At 40.5% G+C, this 18,938-nt stretch overlaps 1 protein-coding gene and 1 long non-coding RNA gene across 2 annotated transcripts in view; one reads left to right on the plus strand and one right to left on the minus strand.

Annotated features, from left to right (window-relative positions):
• Positions 1-5,293, plus strand: part of LOC117956674 — an 8,377-nt gene extending 3,084 nt beyond the window's left edge. The window contains exons 2-4 of the long non-coding RNA XR_004659336.1: positions 3,176-3,181; positions 3,385-3,387; positions 5,283-5,293. This is a non-coding gene — a long non-coding RNA (uncharacterized LOC117956674). The remainder of the gene's footprint in view (positions 1-3,175; positions 3,182-3,384; positions 3,388-5,282) is intronic.
• A 4,702-nt stretch (positions 5,294-9,995) lies between these two features.
• The window catches only part of LOC117956670 (nectin-2-like), a 273,954-nt gene continuing 265,011 nt past the window's right edge, over positions 9,996-18,938 (minus strand). The window contains exons 7-10 of the mRNA XM_034891867.1: positions 15,534-15,663; positions 12,382-12,439; positions 11,145-11,240; positions 9,996-10,648 (exon numbers count right to left, since the gene is read on the minus strand). Coding sequence (XP_034747758.1) covers positions 10,442-10,648; positions 11,145-11,240; positions 12,382-12,439; positions 15,534-15,663 — 491 coding nt within the window. The 3' untranslated portion in view covers positions 9,996-10,441. The remainder of the gene's footprint in view (positions 10,649-11,144; positions 11,241-12,381; positions 12,440-15,533; positions 15,664-18,938) is intronic.

Raw genomic sequence — 18,938 nt, forward strand, 5'->3', positions numbered from 1 at the left:
CCCCCCCCCCCCCCCGGACCAGGTAGTAGACTTGGACGTCAGTGAGACAATAACAAATATTAGAACTTTTTCACAAAAATATGTGAGGCTTGACTTTCAACTCAATGAAGCCCTAATATTTTGATAAATTGTAACACTGGCAACCGCTGACACTTTTATTTGTTTTTTATTTCCCTGGGATGATCTATTATCACTGTTTTCTTTAATCTCTGTTGTTGTTTTCTTTATTGCTCCTGCGTTGTCTGTACATGATGACACTTCAGTGTAATATAAAATTTGATTCAGCAGCATAACTAGATGATGCGAAGCGCCTCGGGGCGGCGACTGACTGCTCTCAACTGCACTTCCTCAACTTGGACACAGGGGGACAGTGTAGCCACAGATGATGCTGAAAGGCTCGACACAGACACACAGACACACACACACAAACACACACAAACACACACAGACACACACCTCCCCCCTCTCCAGGTAGCTGTATCCAGACAGCTGTAATTCATTGACATTCAAACAAAACAAAGACACACCTGAGAGACGTCACGTCAGTGCATGTCAGACGTGCTGCGTCTGAAATGGAGATTCACTCCACAAACCACTGGGACTGCCTTTCCCCCAGAAAAATAGAGAAGAAACTCACAAATCACAGCGGAGTCCACAATCAGTCATCGGTAGATTCCACCTGTTAAATCACAAAAGAAGAGCATATTTAAAAAGGAAGGAAGAGACAGCTTAAGGAGGACTCTAAACTTTGAGACACAAACTGCCTCCCCCACGGTCTGGGGACTCCTCGGATGCAGCGATAGCATCGCTGCTGAGAAGCGGCTGTTGTTCTGACTGGCGCCTTCTCTTTCTCATTTCTCTCGTCAGTGTCGAGCGCGAGTAAATGTCAGCCATCAAGTGCTAGCGTTTCACCTGATGCCACTTGGAATAGCTTATGAGGCCTGTGTGGACAGAACTTGAGAATAAACTGATTTTCATAGATATATTTTCGAGTAAGCATATGAAGCCCCAGGCTTTTAAGACGAGGCTGTGCTCACTTACACAATATTCGGACTACTTTTTTGATTTATCGCTTATCTAATTTAAAACCAAAAGTGGTCAAACAAGGACATATATATATATATACCTAGAGTTAGAAGTGCAAAAGACAACCACAAGAACAGTCAATATTTTGACTAACTCTAAATGTCACGCTGCCTTCCCTAGATTCAGTGCTGTTTAAATCAATGACAAAGTGTCTGAGGGGTTAATCTGCCACGCCATGTCGGATGGTGGGCCACTTCGGTCTGAACTGAAATATCTACATAACTATAACAACTATTGGATGGAATGCCGTTCAACTCCAGAAGAAAATGAAAGGTCTACAGAGGATAACGTATAACAACTTTAGAGATCCTCTCGCGCCATCATCAGGATTCAGATTCAGATCAAGATTCTTTGGTCTTTTTAGGATTAAATATGTGGAGAACTAATTACATTTCTATCAGCTGCACTTTGTTTTGTGCTAATCATCGTGTTAGCATGCTACACATGACGCAGGGTCAAGTGCCAACAACTAACACTTTAAATAATAATACAAATATATAGTCCGACCAATAGGCAAGGCAAGGCAGCTTTATTTGTGTAGCACATTTCAGCAACAGGGCAATTCAAAGTGCTTCAACAAAATCAGTTAAACAGAAAAAACACAAGTATCCTCAGAAGAAAACACGCTGCTTTTAAAAACACAAAAACTAGATTGAAAACTACCTTAGTTTTCCCTTAACCACGGCTATTTCTAAATTCAGAGAGATTTTGAAAACTGTAGTTTGTTGATCTCATAATCCATGAATTTGCTTTTCAAATGTTTGGCATTTAGCCACTGGTTTTCTAACAGCTGACAACCGTGGGTTTGGAGTGCTCTACTGAATAGATATTATTTTTCTGGGATGAAATATCTTTTCAGCAATTAGTTTACTTGCCTACAGACTGGAAGTGCACTTTAAAACCAGTTCACATTTTTATTTTGTTGCTGTTAAAAAAAAATTCTCTCTTTAATCATCACTTTTCAACTGTAATAACCTGAGGCGATCGGCTTCGCAGCTCTCACTACATTTTGTCCTTCCATCCATCCATCCATTAATCCATCCATCCGGCTGTCTGTCTATCATCCTAATAACAATAATTAATTTTGTGCTGATCTTAAGGATTTATTGTACAGAAATCTTTGTCTTTATTTTTTTTTATTTTTTTTTATTGAACATGAAACATCTATTACCTGATTATTTTCCTGTGGATCCCTGGGAGAATAACTGTCATCAAATTATCTTGAATCTGTTCCTGTTCCCGATGATAAGCCAAAATAAAACAGGGTTTTCAATTACTTGTGGAGTGCCGTGGATTCTCATTTTCTCTGGGGCCATTTTTCTCAACAGGGGCTCCAACGCAACGGGGTGGGGGGGGGGGGGGGGGGGGGGGGGGGGGGGGGTTCATCCTCCTACTCGATGCCACTTTTCTCTCTCATCACATCGCTCCCACTCACTATCGAATAGCTCATTGATTCAGCGGCCCACTTTCCCCTCAGTCTATCTCCCTCTCTTAATCTGTCTCAGTCTACCTCTCTACCTGCTTACACTAATCCCTCTATCGTGCCATTTCTTTTCTTCCCTTCTATACACTCAATCACAGACTCTTTCCCCTTTCTCACTCTCTCTTCATCTCAGCCATTGGTCCTCTTCCTTCACAAATCTGCTCCTCACTCATGGCTTAGGGAATCAGAGTATTAAGTGGTTTCATTACTATGAGTAATTGCAGCCTCATGCAAATAAATCCACCAAAAAATATAACAGTTGAATCTGTAGTCATAAATGGAAATTGTTTTCAAACTTTTCAAAGTACAAAAAGTTGGGCCAATTATTGCTTTGAGACCGTATAACATGTGTCAGAAGTGACACTTTATGTCACTTTCATTGTGTGCTACAGGTAGTGCCGTTTTTATAGTTTGTGTAAAAAAAAAGGTGGGCACAATTTCTGGGCTATATAACAATAGACTAGAATACTTTGTATATACTCATGTCAAACATGTCAACAACCCGCATGGCTCCACAAAACAGACAATTTGAACACGTGCGGCAACCAGCACCAGTTGTTTAGCCGTCAACACAGAGACTGTAAGCCCGGCTACAGGCGCCGCCAGATGACGGTGCTTTTAGGGGCCGGGGTAGTAACCTTAACAGTTTAGCCAGAAAAAGCTGGCATCGAGTGGCGATGCATGCAGATCCCTTCTACCGAGCATGGACGCACTGGTCACCATCTAACGTAGTTAATATCAATCGATCCCACACAACATGATCAACATGACAAAATGTGTTTTCACTCGCCCAAGGCTGAGGGCTCACTAAAGAGTAAGTGTGAGAGCATTGTGTGAGAGGGGCTAGCCGCACTCTGACACATTCAGGCTGCCGTAGTCTCTCCCGAACACAGGAGAATAAAACAGTGAGCCTAATTTTTCAAGACAAGAACAAATCATCCCTCAAAGGTTTGCCAAAATTGACAAACCTGAAACACCACCTGAAATTCCAGGTTTTGACGGCAACCCGATGTCATCTGATGGGGAACATGAATCAGGTAATGGGCTGCCTCTCTACAGTAGCTGTGGCCTTGTGGTTTCATCACCTGTGCTGTTCAACATTTAATATGATCGTCCATCACATGGCAGTCCGTGCCTCTGTCGGATTTGAATCAAATTCCTCCTGATGCCCTCGCCTGGCTCACTTACTATCTCTGTCAAAAGCAAAGCCCGTAAGGGACCAGGATGCACTAAGCGCTATGGTTAATTAGCCACAAAAACGAACAAATGCTCGCTGACATAGAGCGTGTCTTATCTCCTCAGATCTGACAGGGCTCAGATAAAGAGCACAAGCTACAGTCTTGGCTTAAAAACAAAGTGGCCACCTGCTACCACTAAAAATGAATCTTAAATCTTAGAGATTGTCACTTACTCCACTGCTATCCTTCAGCGCTTCCAGCTTTTTGTCTTTATTCAGCTTTATATGTTGCATCTTCCAACCCCTTTTGAGACTTGGCTTGTTCCTTTTTAACCCTTGTGTGGTCTTCCCGTCAAATTTGAAATCAACTCTTGTGTTGACACTTTTCATCGATGTTTTCAACTTTTAAGTTTTTGTCCCTTTTAACACTTTTGATGCTTTTTTTTTTTAAATGTTTGTCTTTTCAACACTACGTAAAAAAAATTATTAAATTCAGTTTTACAGTTTTTTTTTAAATTTATGGTCAACAAACTTCATTTGTAGGAAATTATACCTAATGTTTGAGTTAGAAAAGCAGAAATTTAGGAATTATTTAGACTAAAATTAAAGGAATGTACAGTATGTTGATGGATAATCAGACTGGAATATGTCAACTTTTACTCAATACTATTTCAAAACCACTTGAATTTGTTTTTTTAAATGCTATTCAATTAAATAAGACGCCCCAAAATTAATAAAAGTAGAGATTTGTACTTGCCAAAGAGCGTTGTGTGGAATCAATCATGTTATTTTAGGTAGTTAAAAAGAATATTGATTTAGGAAAATGGGTCAATTTGACCAGAGGACAACATGAGGGTTAAATGAAAGCCTGAATAAAAGGCCATAACAGAACACAAAAGTGAAATATAAAAGATTACCCTAAACAGCAGAGAGTGAGCACTTCATCCAGAACAAAAGCAATAGAACCTCTTCACTGTAACAGACAGTTAAACAGCATCACATTGTGTGTTTACCGGGGTACCAGAGGTCTTAAATAGGTAAAATAGTTAGTGTAGCCTACTGTATTCTGGTGTGCAGTTGTAGAGATAACACTTTACTTTGGTATGTACAGTAATGTAACTGCAGGTTAAGGTCAAGCTTCAAGCATTGCATCAGAGTGTTCTTTCACCATGACTGGTTGGACAGCTCGATAATGAAAAAAAAAAAATCTTAATCACGATTATTTTGGTAAATATTGAAATCACGATTATTCAACTTGATTACTCGTGGACTTTTGGAAAGACGTTGCAATTGTTTTTAATTTAAAAAAACTGGGAAAATGCAAACAAATCAACAGTGTAAACACATTGGAGTGTGAAATTTCAATTAATACTTTTCCCATTAGATCTTTTTTTCTCATTCTGCACACTATAGACAACAATATCGACAAAATAAGTGTTTACCTGCAAAATAATCGGTTCTCTCGATTACTCCGTTTTTGTGGTCATTATAATTCAATTCAATTCAATTTTATTTATAGTATCAATTCATAACAAGAGTTATCTCAAGACACTATACAGATAGACCACACTCCAGAATTTACAAGGACCCAACAGTTCTAGTAGTTTCCTATGATGATGAGGAGGCGAGATTGTAATCGAGATTAAAACGTCGAATAATTGCACAGACCTAATGAGTGACTGAAAACTTGGCCGCCTATGCTGTAGGCTAATATGTTGTATTTATCCCAAACCCGTGCAGAAACGAGCAATCGGAATCGAACTGCACCGGACCCGGAAGAAAATCGTCGATCTGACAGCTAATTGCTATAACAAGTTAAAGGTTAATCAAGTTGACAAAAGCTTGGTGTCTTACCTAAAGTATTGGCTTTCTCCCCTGTGCCTGTCCATGATGATATAATCCATCTTCCTTGCAAAGAAAGTTTAAATACATCCATGTTTTCTGTTATTCCTCTCTGGCCCTTTGAAACAGCATGGCTTATCCACTTTGACGTCATCTTAAATGTCCACTCACTGTCACGGTACGGATCGTTTAGAATCAGCTTGGCAAGTTTCTTTTTGCATAAAGATAACTTATAAAAGGCTGTTTGGCCTTTTATACTAAGTGCTTGTTGCTACGACTGCTAAGGCTAGCATCGCTAATGCTACCTGGACGGATCATCTCGTGAGCCGCAGGGGCATTTGGTAGGCTATCACCTCGTGACCACAGATGCACTTTTTACGCGAGCGCGCGCGCACACACGTACACGCAACAGGGTTGCTCGATTATGGAACAAATCATAATGAAGGTTATTTTTGGTCAATATTAAAATCAGTATTAGTTTGGGTTATTTTAAAGATGTTGTATTTATTGAACTTAAAAAAAAAAAGTTAAACAAATCCACAAGGAATACACCTTGAACTGTCTTAATATTTTTGCCATTTGACAAAAAGTAAGAGCTCCATGCAAAACGGTATGTTCAAAATAATCGGTTTTCTTTGTCGATTTAGCGTTTTTCAAAAACGCACCTGCATTAGCCTGCCGCTTAGGCTATGCCACCGAAGAGAAACAGGATCTTCGAGATTATAACTTTAAGACCTTTCAAGCTTGTTTAAGAGGAAAGTTATAAAATAGATTCCTCAGAAAGAGAATCATCTCACTCTACCGTAATCCACTCATTACCTGAAGATATTGACAAGATGTCTGGACCTACCAGGCCTCCAGCATGCTGCTGTTCCATCACGTTCACTCCTGGTCCTGACAAAGCAGGGCCAATAACCACCAAGACCTCCCGTCCTTTTGGTTTACATTTTATTTGACAAGACAATGATCTGTAAAACATGTACAATAGGATTCCCAAAAAAGCAAACAAAAAGATAATCGATTGGTGACAAACAAAATAAGTGAAAGAAAATCGATAAACACTCACAAAAACATGATTACATCTCCAGTGTGTGTATGTGTGCTTTTTTGTTTTTTTGTTTTTGAGCATTGCTATCATCGAAGTCAAACCCATGATGTGTTCTTGTGTTTCCCCCATTTCATCATCCGTTCTATACTGTCAGACAAGAAGTTTGAGTTGAAAAGCTAAAAATAACATAAAGAAGGCACGTCTGGCTCCGTGATGAAAAGCTGTGATGACAATGGATGAAAGAGAGAGAACGGGGGCGAGCGTTGGGGGGGGGGGGACGGAGACGGAGACGGATTCAGACCAAACGGCATTAGAGAATTGAGAACATTCACAGCTTGTGTTTCTGGCATCAAACCCATAACGGGGGGGGAGGTGCGAGGAGACGGAGCAAAAGCACCTTTGCCACATTGCAACGCTGCAGCTCTGACAGACGGGACGGACCCAGGGCCTTGATGTGGCCTAACAACTAGTCCATCTGAGATCACTGCAGTTCTCCCACACCACCCTCTTAGAACTGGTGACTCATGCTTTTTGGGCAAATACCGCCTGTAAACTCACTTGGAGGTGATATTTCTTTGCGATTTCCAGTTTTAGTTGGCAGCTTCGGAAGTGCATTCCTGGCGATGTCGAGATTGTAATTCAAGATAAGTCGGAGTGAAGCAACTCTATTAAACGTAGGTTTTACTGAATGATCCAAATGAAACGGCAGAGCAATAAAACTCAATTCGTAATGCTTGCTGAGTCATTGGTCTCGGATATAATGGCTCCCAATGATTGTCTTTGTCTTTTTGCTCAACCTATCAACAGAAGCCCACCTGCAAACACATTGAACACATTAATCCACAGAAAACTACATATTATTTCATTTTGGGAAATTAATTTACAGACAAAAGAGCAAAACCATCACATTGAATTCCCCTTCATGTTTTGGTTCTGTGGCTGGGCCATAAAATACATCACATGTGATTGTCTGACACTGCAACCATGTATGAGTCAGAAAGCCATGCACTTGTCATGGGTGGTCTGACTCTTCTTGAGAAACTCAATGTGATCCCATTGGTCCATGCAGCATGCAGACATTCCCTTTGATCAAAATAAACATTCATTCATTCATTCATTCTTCAGAAGAAAAAAAAAATAGACGGGAACCAAATAATGCAACTAAACTAACCAACCCATTGACCCCCTAAGTCGGTTATGTTACGATAAATCAAATGAAAGTGTTTCAAACGTGTGGCCTTATTTCAGTTAGCATGCAGCAGACATTGGTTGGCCTATTTCTATAATAACTACAAATATATAAACAACAAATAAAAACTCTCCACCAAAGCTAGCGATAACTGAATGTGGACAGATGATTGTCATAAGTCAGAAAAATGAATTTAATGCCTTTTGTGCTGCAAGCTGTGATGAGGCATATCATCATGTCCTGCAACGGTTCCTCCCTACTATTGTAGCACTCTATCAGTGTGGTTTTATGTCTCCGTTTATGTGTCCCTCCTCCTGTTTAAATCTCTATCTGCCAACTCTATCAACTTTAGACGTGTTTACAGAACTGCACTGATCCATAACCTGACTGTGTGCTTTTGTGGAGTGATTTTAACCGGCGTGGTTAGCTACATCCTGTACCTCAGGAAGATTTGTATGCCTCAGGGTCTCAAGCAAGAGCCCAAGATTATAGAGGACAGGAAAGATTGCATCTCTGTGTGCATTGCACTCTGCGGCTGGGTGAGATGACGATTCCATGCTGACTGCATTTTCGGATCAGCGCTAAAGCATAAAAACAGGAAGATTGCCGAGACATCACACAACAAAATAAAATAAAAAAAATCCCGCTCTCTCAACTTAAATTGGACTTGTGCTTGTGACAGATGCATTGAGATGGAAATAAACAGCTTTTCTATTGTTTGACGTTCAAAACAGTTTTTACAAATGGAGATTATTCCGCAAACAGCCTTGGGAAAGTGTTTCAACAAGCCACCAATCATGCCATGCAGAGTAATATGAACAAGGAATAAAATCCACACCATTTCATTATTTTAGATATATATATATACTGTATATGTTCAAATAAACCATTTTAGTATTAAGTGACAACCTCAATGTACCCGTGAAAAGTAAAATAGTAATGTACACTTTGTTTTTTAAACTGCTCAATTTGACATCTAACAAACTTCCACCTTCCCCCCCACCACCCGTACAGAGGCACTGAAAACACCTACACTTTTTTTTTTATGTGTACACATTTCACCAACAATATATTCATCAATATTATCAATGCTATTTACACTGTTTGTTCATCATTTGGTACCATCTGACATCTGTGAAGATCAATTTTTGATTCAGCTAGGCATAGTTGTTGCTCATCTTTTTGTGTTCTTTTCTTTTTGCTTTAAAGTGGACAATTGGCTAAAATGCAAAATGCATATTTTCTACATATGTAAAATGTTCCGCATATATTAGAGTGTGTATGACCACTTTAATCTGTTAAAATGGCTGTAATGGCAGTATTTTTCTAACACATGCTGAGCATTTTCACACACTCAAAATACATCCCTTATTATGGTGTTTTGTGTGTTTTGTGTGTGTGTGTGTGTGTGTGTGTGTGTGTTTGTTTGTGTGTCAGTGTGTGTGTCGGTGTGTGTGTGCTATAAACCAACTTTCATCTACCCAACACACAGCCCTACCAACTCTTGCAATTATGAATCATGGAATCTTAATCACGTAATGTTGCCAGGTCACGGAGCTTAAAAACGATGTCACTTCGTTAGTGCTAACGAGCAGGCCGGCGCCCCGGGGACAGATGAAGCATTTTGACAACATAATAAAGTTCTTTATTGGACTGCAGCCTGGGCAAGAGTTGGAATGGCTATTTTTGAGTTATTGTAGGCGTTGATATATAATTAAAATACCTAAACATATTGAGTGATAAATTGAAGCTGAAGCTGTTCGGAGCCAAATTCACTCACCCAACCAACCAACCAACCGTGGAAGAAGAATACTTTTAAAGGATTTCCTAGATTCCAAAAAAATTTTTTTTTTATAACTGTCCAAAAAAATTCCAAAAAAATTTTTTTTTTATAACTGTCTACTATAGTACCAGGCTGCAACAGGAGCCTGATGTTTATCCCACGGCTGTAAACAGAAGAGCCCAGGAGTGGCAGCTTCACATGAAACAATACTTTTACAATGGAGACGTTGACTCTTCATGGAACAACATGTTGCATGCAATATTTCATATGTGGATTCAATATTTTCATACTGAATCCACATAAAATAGTTTTGGCTGAAATTTGGATTTGCAAGGATCACAGGGACGGTGGGGAGGGGAGGTTGGGGGGGGGGTGGATAACCGATGTGTTCATTAGTTTGTGTGTGTGACCCCTAAATTGCTGTAAAAACTTTGATATTTCATACTTTGTGTTTGCTTTTCTGACCGGATATTTGCAATGTGATCAGGATTGAAATTGTGTATGACACTTGCATGAGTAAAAAAAAAAAAAAAGAAAAGCGTGTGTTACTCTTGCTAACATTCCTATTTGTCAGTAGTCACAAGTGGCTTCTCAAGAAATGAACACCCTGCTAAGAACCAGTTTTCCTGGGGAATATTTTGACTCATAACACCCCCACATGTGTAAAGAAAAACAAACTGGAAAGCATAATGTCATCATTACGTAATGTGTGTAAAAGTTTCACGTACAATAAAAGATATTTCTAGCGTGGAAAGCGCCTTTGCTTCTCATGCAAATTTAGGTGATCTGGAACTTGCCCATACGGCCGTGATGTGGTGCTCTGGTTGCCATGGCTACACATACATGGCGGGAGAAACGAAGCTCTCGCCGCGAGATATGTTGGCAGCCGGTGGCTCGTGATTGGATGAATCCAAGTCGTTGCCGTGGTAACTGTCGGAGGCGAGGTCTTTGAGTTCGTTGATTTTGTCGAATTTGTCCGAGTCATCTAGGACTCGGGGAGCGCCGCCGTTCAGTGCTCCGGTGGTCTCATCGTCCAGGTTCTGCTAGATGTCAAGACCCATTATGAATAAGACAAATCATATTGCATTCAAAATATCAGTAAAATAAATTCAATCACATGAAGACTAACCTTACATAACAGTGGGGATCGACAGATTCTGGTTTAAGTAGCGCAAAGTAACGCACTTTTTAAGAAATTATCTTTTGATCTGTTATCAGGCAAATAAATCAGCCCGATAATTGGCCAGAGCCAATTAAATACCCCTACATATCAGTAATGAAACTCTTAATGACAAACTGGGAAAATTATGGGATATTAAGGAAAGGTTCAAAGGTTCCTAATTTTTAAGCTTTTAGACAGTTGTATTAATTATATACGGCTTAATTTTAATAACATTTGAGTGATTGGTACAAAGTACAAACACCATGACACCGTTACAACACAGTGTGTGGCCGTCCAAACAGATGTGGAGCCCGCCGTGACAGCATGTGTCAGTGAGCAAAAACATGCTTTAGTGTTTGTGCCGTGTTAGTTACCGTGACAGGCTCTGCCCCTGTGGGCTCGTAGTAAACCTCTCCTGGGCTCAGAGGTGCCGTCTCTGTGGCTGTAGGAGGCTCTGATGGCTTGTTCAGCTTCGTGCAAAGAAACCACATCAACACAGGGAAGGGAAGGAAAGGGAAGGGAACAGAAAACACTACAATGAAATACAGCGAGAAGAGAAGAGCTTGAAACAACGCATAAAAATAGGTGTATGTTAACGGGCGTCAGTCTAGAGTCATAAATAAAGACCTTGTAAGCACTGAAAGAAAAAACAACACACTCTTTCACAAATATGCAGCTGAATGCATGGGTATAGAAGGCACCCTCGCTCATTAGTTTACTAAGTACAGCCTGACTTGGTCTGGTTTGACTAATGGTGGCTAATGTTAGCAAACTTTAACTAGCTGTGTGACATGACATCAATACGCATGTTAAACCTTAAAACTTAAGATATCCATGACGATCTTTCAAAGCGCAGTTTCCCTAAGTGCGGCCCGCAGGCCTCTCAACACAATCCAGCAAACAGTTATGTGTTCCTTCACAACATAATTAGGAAGCAATACATAAATGTAGTTTCTAAGAGACATTGAATTTAAGGGACTTGTTGTCAGATATATTTATAAAATTTGTTCGAAAAGTTCCAATTCATGATAAATCCTGCATGAATACACTTGATGATTTTGCAATTGACTTGCAGTCTGCTTCTAAACGCGCTTGATCGCTTGACCTAAACCTGCCTTCACAGACCAGAGGCTTGATTTCAGACTAGGAAATAATGCAACAGAGGTAATTCTTTATTTTAATCAGGTTCCACAGATGCTGATCTCTAAGACACCGTGCAGAGGTCTAATAAACTTTCACTGTTGAACCCTGTGAACCCCATTTCAGCTTGGGTATTAACAGGTATTTAGACATCTTTTATACATCTAATCAACATAAAATTGGAGAGTTTAAGTCTCATTACATCGTATGTTATGGGCACAACTAAATGTGATCAAATGATGGAATAAAATGAGGATGAGGCGAGTAGCGTTCTAATGGAGCTCTTCACAAACCAAGCTAATTATTTCGACACACATAAGCCAACTCAGATCTCCAATCAATAGCCATTAGCCCCATTATGATACCCAAATGGACTGTGTGTGTATTTATGTGTGTGTGTGTGTGTGTGTGGGGGGGGAATATAATCATGGTGACAATAGAAATTGATTTGAAAACATGTCAACCACTCACCATCTCTGTCGAGCTGCCGGCCTTCACAGGGGGAGGGGGCTTGTGCTTGGGGGGGCCCCTGATTGGAGAAAAAAAAAAGATAATGGTGTACTCATCGCTGCTTTGTTACGACATCCAATTTCTTTTGCAGCACACAAAGAAACAAAATAGCTAACTGTGAAAGCACAGATAATGACAGTCTTGAAATATTGAGCTCTCAAGACATCCCAAATTTGTCGTAGTTCAAAACAGATTCCATCAATGCAAAAACACAAAGAGTTTCCAGCTGAATGCTAAAGCTGTGAGTTTTGTCCGGTTAAAAGGTTTTTGCACTTGATGTCAAAAGCAGTGATCAATCTGTGGATTTGTATTCGTACTGGCACACCAATCTGCATTAAAAATAAAGAATGAAAACACGTGTTCCTTGCCCTCAGGGACAAAGCTGTTGTTGAACTGCAAACCTTGTAAATACAATACACTATGTGGCACCACTTCACTCATCAGCTCTGGTATTCCTAAAAGGCTCTTTTATTCTCATTAATATTTTTGGCCACGATGGGCGGAAAAACATTGTAGGGAATCTGATAGATACAGGGCCAACGCAAGCTGCAGGTTCATAACTGATAAGGTTATTGGCTTCAGTATTTTTTCGAAAATTGCCTATTTAACGGTCTTCACCTAGAGGAGACCGGGGATAGTCAGTTGTAACAAGTCCAATTCCTCCAATCAGAAACAGGTTTTGAAACAGCTGATTCCCTCTAAACATAATCTGTTAAGTCCTCAAAGGAACATGCCAGCTTATTGGGACTTTAACTTATTCACCGTACCCCTCAGCAGTAGCGGTTTTTGGCACAGGCAAAGCGGGATTTTTTCATGACACATTGGGGGGCGGCATGAGCACTTAGATTCTTAAAGAGGTTTTCCACTGTATTATCTATCATTTCACAGTGCAGGGGATTGGCAAATTGGCACCCCTGCTTGCTGAGAAGGTACCATGCACAGAGAAGCTGTGTGACAAGGGGAAAGGGGAGGGGGGGACAGTTCCCCTCTGGGTCCAACGGGTTACTGGGCATAGGCGCTGATACCGTGGGTGCTCTGCTAATACTGAGCACCCATTAAGCTGATTGCGGTTATGTGTCAGTTTAACTTTTCAACTCTAATCCTATCCTGAGTTGCCTATAGCCTACGTTACGGCTTTATTATCGAGTTGATAGGCGTGTGTGTTTGTGTCGGCTGTCTGAAACGCAAACATTTTTTTACTATTTTTTTCTTTTTCTTTTAAAGGGCGTTCTTCCGTGAGCACCCACGGAGGAAAACATAGATCAGTGCCTATGTTTGTTCTCTGTTCAAGCAGAGAGGAGCTTTTCAAAACTAAAGTTGATCAAGTCCTATCTGAGGTCACTGACCTTTCCGTCTGTCTCAATCACTAATTTCATGCGATATCCTTATTGATGATTTTGCATCAAGGAAAGCCAGAAAGGTCGGTTTTAGTTCGGGTTTACTGTTCTAAGTGCAATAGTGTAATAATTAGATTCTCTTTAGCGTGTTTTCACATTTGTGTGGTGAAGGATTTGTGCTATTTAAAATATATATTCTATGTTTTATTTGGATGTTATTCTCTTCTGTTAATATTTTATATTATTGTTGCTCTCTGCTCTGACATTTTTATGTATGTGATTGTATATATTTTTGGCACATCTATATATACATATATATGTATATTATTATAACAATTTAAGTAAAACAGAAAAATATATTTCTCATTTGCACAAATCCTTCATTAGAACATTTGAAAAACAATATTTAAAGGGAATCCAGTTATTTAACTATTGTAATTACAACAGGAAACACTTTTTAAGGTGCACAATCTCGACCTCCAACATTTTCACAAGACAATGAACACAATTCAAGCAGACACATGCAACTAGTTTGTGTCACATTTTCAACCCGCTGGCTTAAAAAAGCTCCAAGATCCAGACCAAAATGTCAAACTCTACTCCTAAACACAGTGTAAAAATAATTAGCTAAAATAAGCTATTACCCAATAGAGCTAGGGAGTTCTTCTTGTGACTTTGTCACTATTGAATTTAAAGTTGACATGTCTGGAAATCCACTCCATTAAAACCCATTTTAGACCAAATAAGCATGTGTGTAAGAGTATTAATAGATTTCCTTACTGTTGTTTACATTATAAGATAATAGCTAACCTGTGCTGGCTATATTGATCAATCCAAGTTATGAAAGTACAGCTCACATTACTGTGTGTGCTAGCATCTCCCAGGCTTGACAGGAAATTCTCATGAGCTATGGCCAGCCTTTTTCAACACAAGGACTTTCCCCTCTACCCTCTGTTTGGTGCTTTAAAGAAATCCACAATATAGTAAATATACTGTATCTCTCTCACTGGAGCTCTTGCAGCATAGTGTGTCTTTGGTCTGAACTCTACATTAGCCACAATGAAAAGCATGTGGACAAACAGAGCTGAAAACAAATTTGGGTTTGAGGATTAAAAGAATGTAATATTCCAGTAATTTCTGGCCAGAGGTCACTTTAAGAAATACAGTATGATGAGACGGGCTTATGAATCATTCTATGTTCATTTATATAGTACATAACATGCTTTAACCCTGAGATTTCTTTTTGCTTATTTCTATTTGGTAGTTGTAATGAATTCCATCTCATTCTACCATTGAAGTTGTTGCACGTTAAAACATCAGCAGCATGTCTGCAACATCCAGTTAGTGTGAATGTAATTAACCGCTCTCTGACTCAGCAAGTAGGAAACAATGACCGTATATTTGCTAATTTACTGTTTACCCTGTTGTTCCACGGGAAGTCTCAGATTGGAAAATCACCCCTTAAACTCATGGAATTAAAACAGTGAAGGTTTAATGAAGTCCTTATTTGCGGCCCAGGGGAGGAATTGCAGTGAGTGAATGGGGATTGGGGGGGTGGGGAGGTGGGGGATACTGAGCATTTTGGGAGGGAAGTCTCCAGACGGTCTCAGGCTATAAACTGCATGTCAGGATTTGCGACCGAGCTGCTTCTGCTCGGTCTCGTCATGACATGTAATCAGTTTTAATGAGCCTTGGTCCCAGAAGGGGAGATACATTTTTTTCTCAAGAGGTTAACTAAACCATGAAGTGAAGGCAGGGTTGTTAATGAAGACTTACTCTCTGTCTTCCCGGCGCTTGCGGATGAAGAAGATGATGCCTATGATGATGCTGATGAAGACGAGGGCCCCGAGGATGCCGCCGATAACCGCACCTGACGATGGGCCCGGAGTGATTTGTCTTTTCTCTTCTGGTATGTGTGAAACACACACAGGGAAGGAAAAACAGAGAGAAAGAAAGATAAATACCAATTCATTTAAATTTGATGGGACTGCTTCTGGCACTTTAATGCTCCTCACTTGCAATACCTGTGTTTTTAAGTGTTTTGCTGCTGAAGTCTGCGTGAGAGAAAATAGTAGTGTTATGATAAGGCAGTAAAGTATTTCATTGTTTACTGTAGCCAAGAAAAACATGTAAAACTAACACACAAAGAAACTATAGTTTGGTTTTAAAGGAGTTAAATGAACCGTCTAAGGTATCCCCACAGGGATGGATTGTCTTTATACACTCACCGCTGGCCACTTTGTTAGGTTCACCTGTTCAACAGATCATGAATGCAGATGTCTAATCAACCAATCACATGGCGGCAACTCAATGGATGTAGGCATGAAGACCTGATCGGATGATGTTCAAACCAAGCATCAGAATGGGGAAGAAAGTGGCTTTAGGTGGCTTTGAACACTGCACAGTTGTTACTGGTTTGAGTATTTCAGAAATTGCTGATCTACTGGGATTTCTGTTTTGACATTCAGATTGTAGGGTCAGCATCAATTCAACCCTGCCTTGTATCAACGGTTCAGGCTGCTGCTGACCGTCATTTAAACGCAACAGCCTACCTGAGCATCTTGCTGACCACGTCCGTCCCCTTTGCGACCACAGAAGTCTATAGTGACGACTTTTAATTTCTGCATGTCCATCACCTGCCGCTTTCTTCGTGTTAGCATTTTAAACTTCGGACGATTTTGGATAACTACGGTAACTGCTCCTCAGATCTCTGCAGGGTAAATCCAGACAGCTAGCTAGACTATCTGTCCATTCGGATTTTTGTGTTGCACAACTAAACAACTTTTGAACGTACACGTTCTACCAAAACAAGTTTCTTCCCGAGTCTATTTTGCAGAGACGTCCTCGCTTTGTACGGCGCTTGGCACCGCCCAAGATGAATTTGATTGGTTTAAAGAAATGCTAATAAGCCAGAGCCTGTTTCCTGTCCTAGACAGCTAGAATGCTGTGTGGACAATGCTAGACTATGACCACAGTATACCCATACTAACAGCTATTTCCATCAGGATAACGTACCATATCACAAAGCTCAAATCATCTCACATGACACATGACCGAGTTCACTGTACTGAAATGGCCTCCACAGTCACCAGATCTAAATACAGTAGAGCACCTTGGGGATGTGTTGGAACAGGAGATATGTCAGTAGGGCCCTCCACTAAAGTCTCTGAGGAACACTCCATCAGTCCAACACTGTGTTATGCCACAAATTAAGACAGTTCTGATGGCAAAAGGCTAAGGGGTACAACCCAAGTCCATCAGAATCAACTTAGGGGTTCTTGCTCCAAGACACTTTGCCATTGTGCATGTTGGTGAGCAAACCGCCAACACCCCACTCTTCCCCCTTTAGCCCAGCCTCCCAAATATAATGATCATGTAGAAGCAGGTAATCAAATGTTTCTGTTCAATATTATCCCGCATGAGGTTTTATGCTTTAACATTGAAGCACGGTCACATATGCATAACGATTTCAATGAGATCTTGTAAAGCAGAAGCAGCTCACAGCTCTCTGTTGTGCGAGAACACCGATGAATGCCATACATCTTTGCAACGCAGCTTAACACAGCTGAGTCTCACGCTGACCTCGACATCTCCCTTCAATTAAGAGCCTATTTATGATAACCGGAGGGCTGTGAGGCATCTAAATTGACTGTAAAAGCCTCTCATTACAGTCATGCTTTCATTTGAAAGAAAAAACAACAACAGACTGACAGCAGCTGCATGCAACAACCAGCATCGACGGTTCCGCATAATCATTGAATATAACAGGGCTTTTAGCAGAAACAACAAAGCGAGGGTTGAATTATTTTTACAGGTTGTTTGTTCCTTTTTTTTGTTTCATGAAATGGTATTTCATCAAAACCGCTGAAGTAAAAGCACTCCACTGTGTTTGATACAAAGATGATAAAAGGATAATTGCCACTATGATTTGCACTCTTTAGCTTATACATTTAGCTGATGGTTGAATTGATTATGTATCTAAAATGAAGCCAATTTTTGCTACTGCTGCGAGAAAGCATTGTATTTGGCGTGGTTGCAGAAACTTCAGATGCCAATAAATAAGGAACTAAAGATGAAACTACATGCATTGCTATATACTGCAAGAGGTGAGTGAGAAAATAAAGGTAAGGGGAGAGTTGATGAAAATATATGTTTGATCACAGTGTGAAAAAGACTGGCTGCACATCCTCCTCCTCACCAGCAGGTGGCTGTCTGTTCCAAGCTTACACTGCCTTGAAGGAGAGAGAGAGAGAGAGAGAGAGAGAGAGAGAGAGAGAGAGAGAGAGAGAGAGAGAGAGAGAGAGAGAGAGAGAGAGAGATAGATAGATAGATAGATAGATAGATAGATAGATAGATAGATAGATAGATAGATAGATAGATATTCATGTCACTCATTTCTGGGTAAATCCAATGGGATAATGGTAAGTATCCCAAGTGTGTTTATCTGTGTGTGTGTGTGTGTGTGTGTGTGTGTGTGTTAGGAAATGAGAGAGAGAGAAAGAGAGAGTCACAATGATGACAGGAGAGGGAGAGAGTTTTGATTATGTGTGATCACAAACACCCAGTGTGGAAGGAAAGGAGAGATAATCTTTGAAGACAAAGGCAAAGGAGAGTGGAGGGGGAGAGAAGGGGAGACGAGGAAGGGAGACACATATGAAGATGGGCGAAAGGTGAGAGGGAGAAGAGAAGGATGAGGTTGGAAAGGAGAGGAGGGGAGGGAGGCGAGGAGGGAAGGAAGGATGGATTCAAGGTGCAGGAGAAAAAACAAAGGGGAATACACAATTACGGCATGGAGAGACAGAGGGAGGGAGGGGTGGAGTGGGGGGGAGAAAAGCCGAGAATAACGCCGGCCTTTCCTTACAGTTGGATATGCACAAACACAGACGGATGCACACGCCAATGTGTGTGTGTGTGTGCCATGCACAGTGTTATCAAAGTTTATACGGGCGATGTTTGCCGTTAATGTTTGTGATCGTGGTGCTGCATGAGAAACGCGACATAGGCGACGTGGGAGGGGCTGCAGCAGGAATAGAAACCTGATTGGTTCCGAGACTGCAGACTGAAGAATACAGAGGAGAAAAGAAGACGGATAATTTGAGGATAGACGCTAAAGTGTTTTTTAATAATCTCCCAGAGAAAACACTCACACCTCTCTCTCTCAGCACATCACTGAACAGGCGT

This window comes from Etheostoma cragini, chromosome 14 (assembly GCF_013103735.1).
Source record: "Etheostoma cragini isolate CJK2018 chromosome 14, CSU_Ecrag_1.0, whole genome shotgun sequence".
Classification (NCBI taxonomy): Eukaryota; Metazoa; Chordata; class Actinopteri; order Perciformes; family Percidae; genus Etheostoma; species Etheostoma cragini.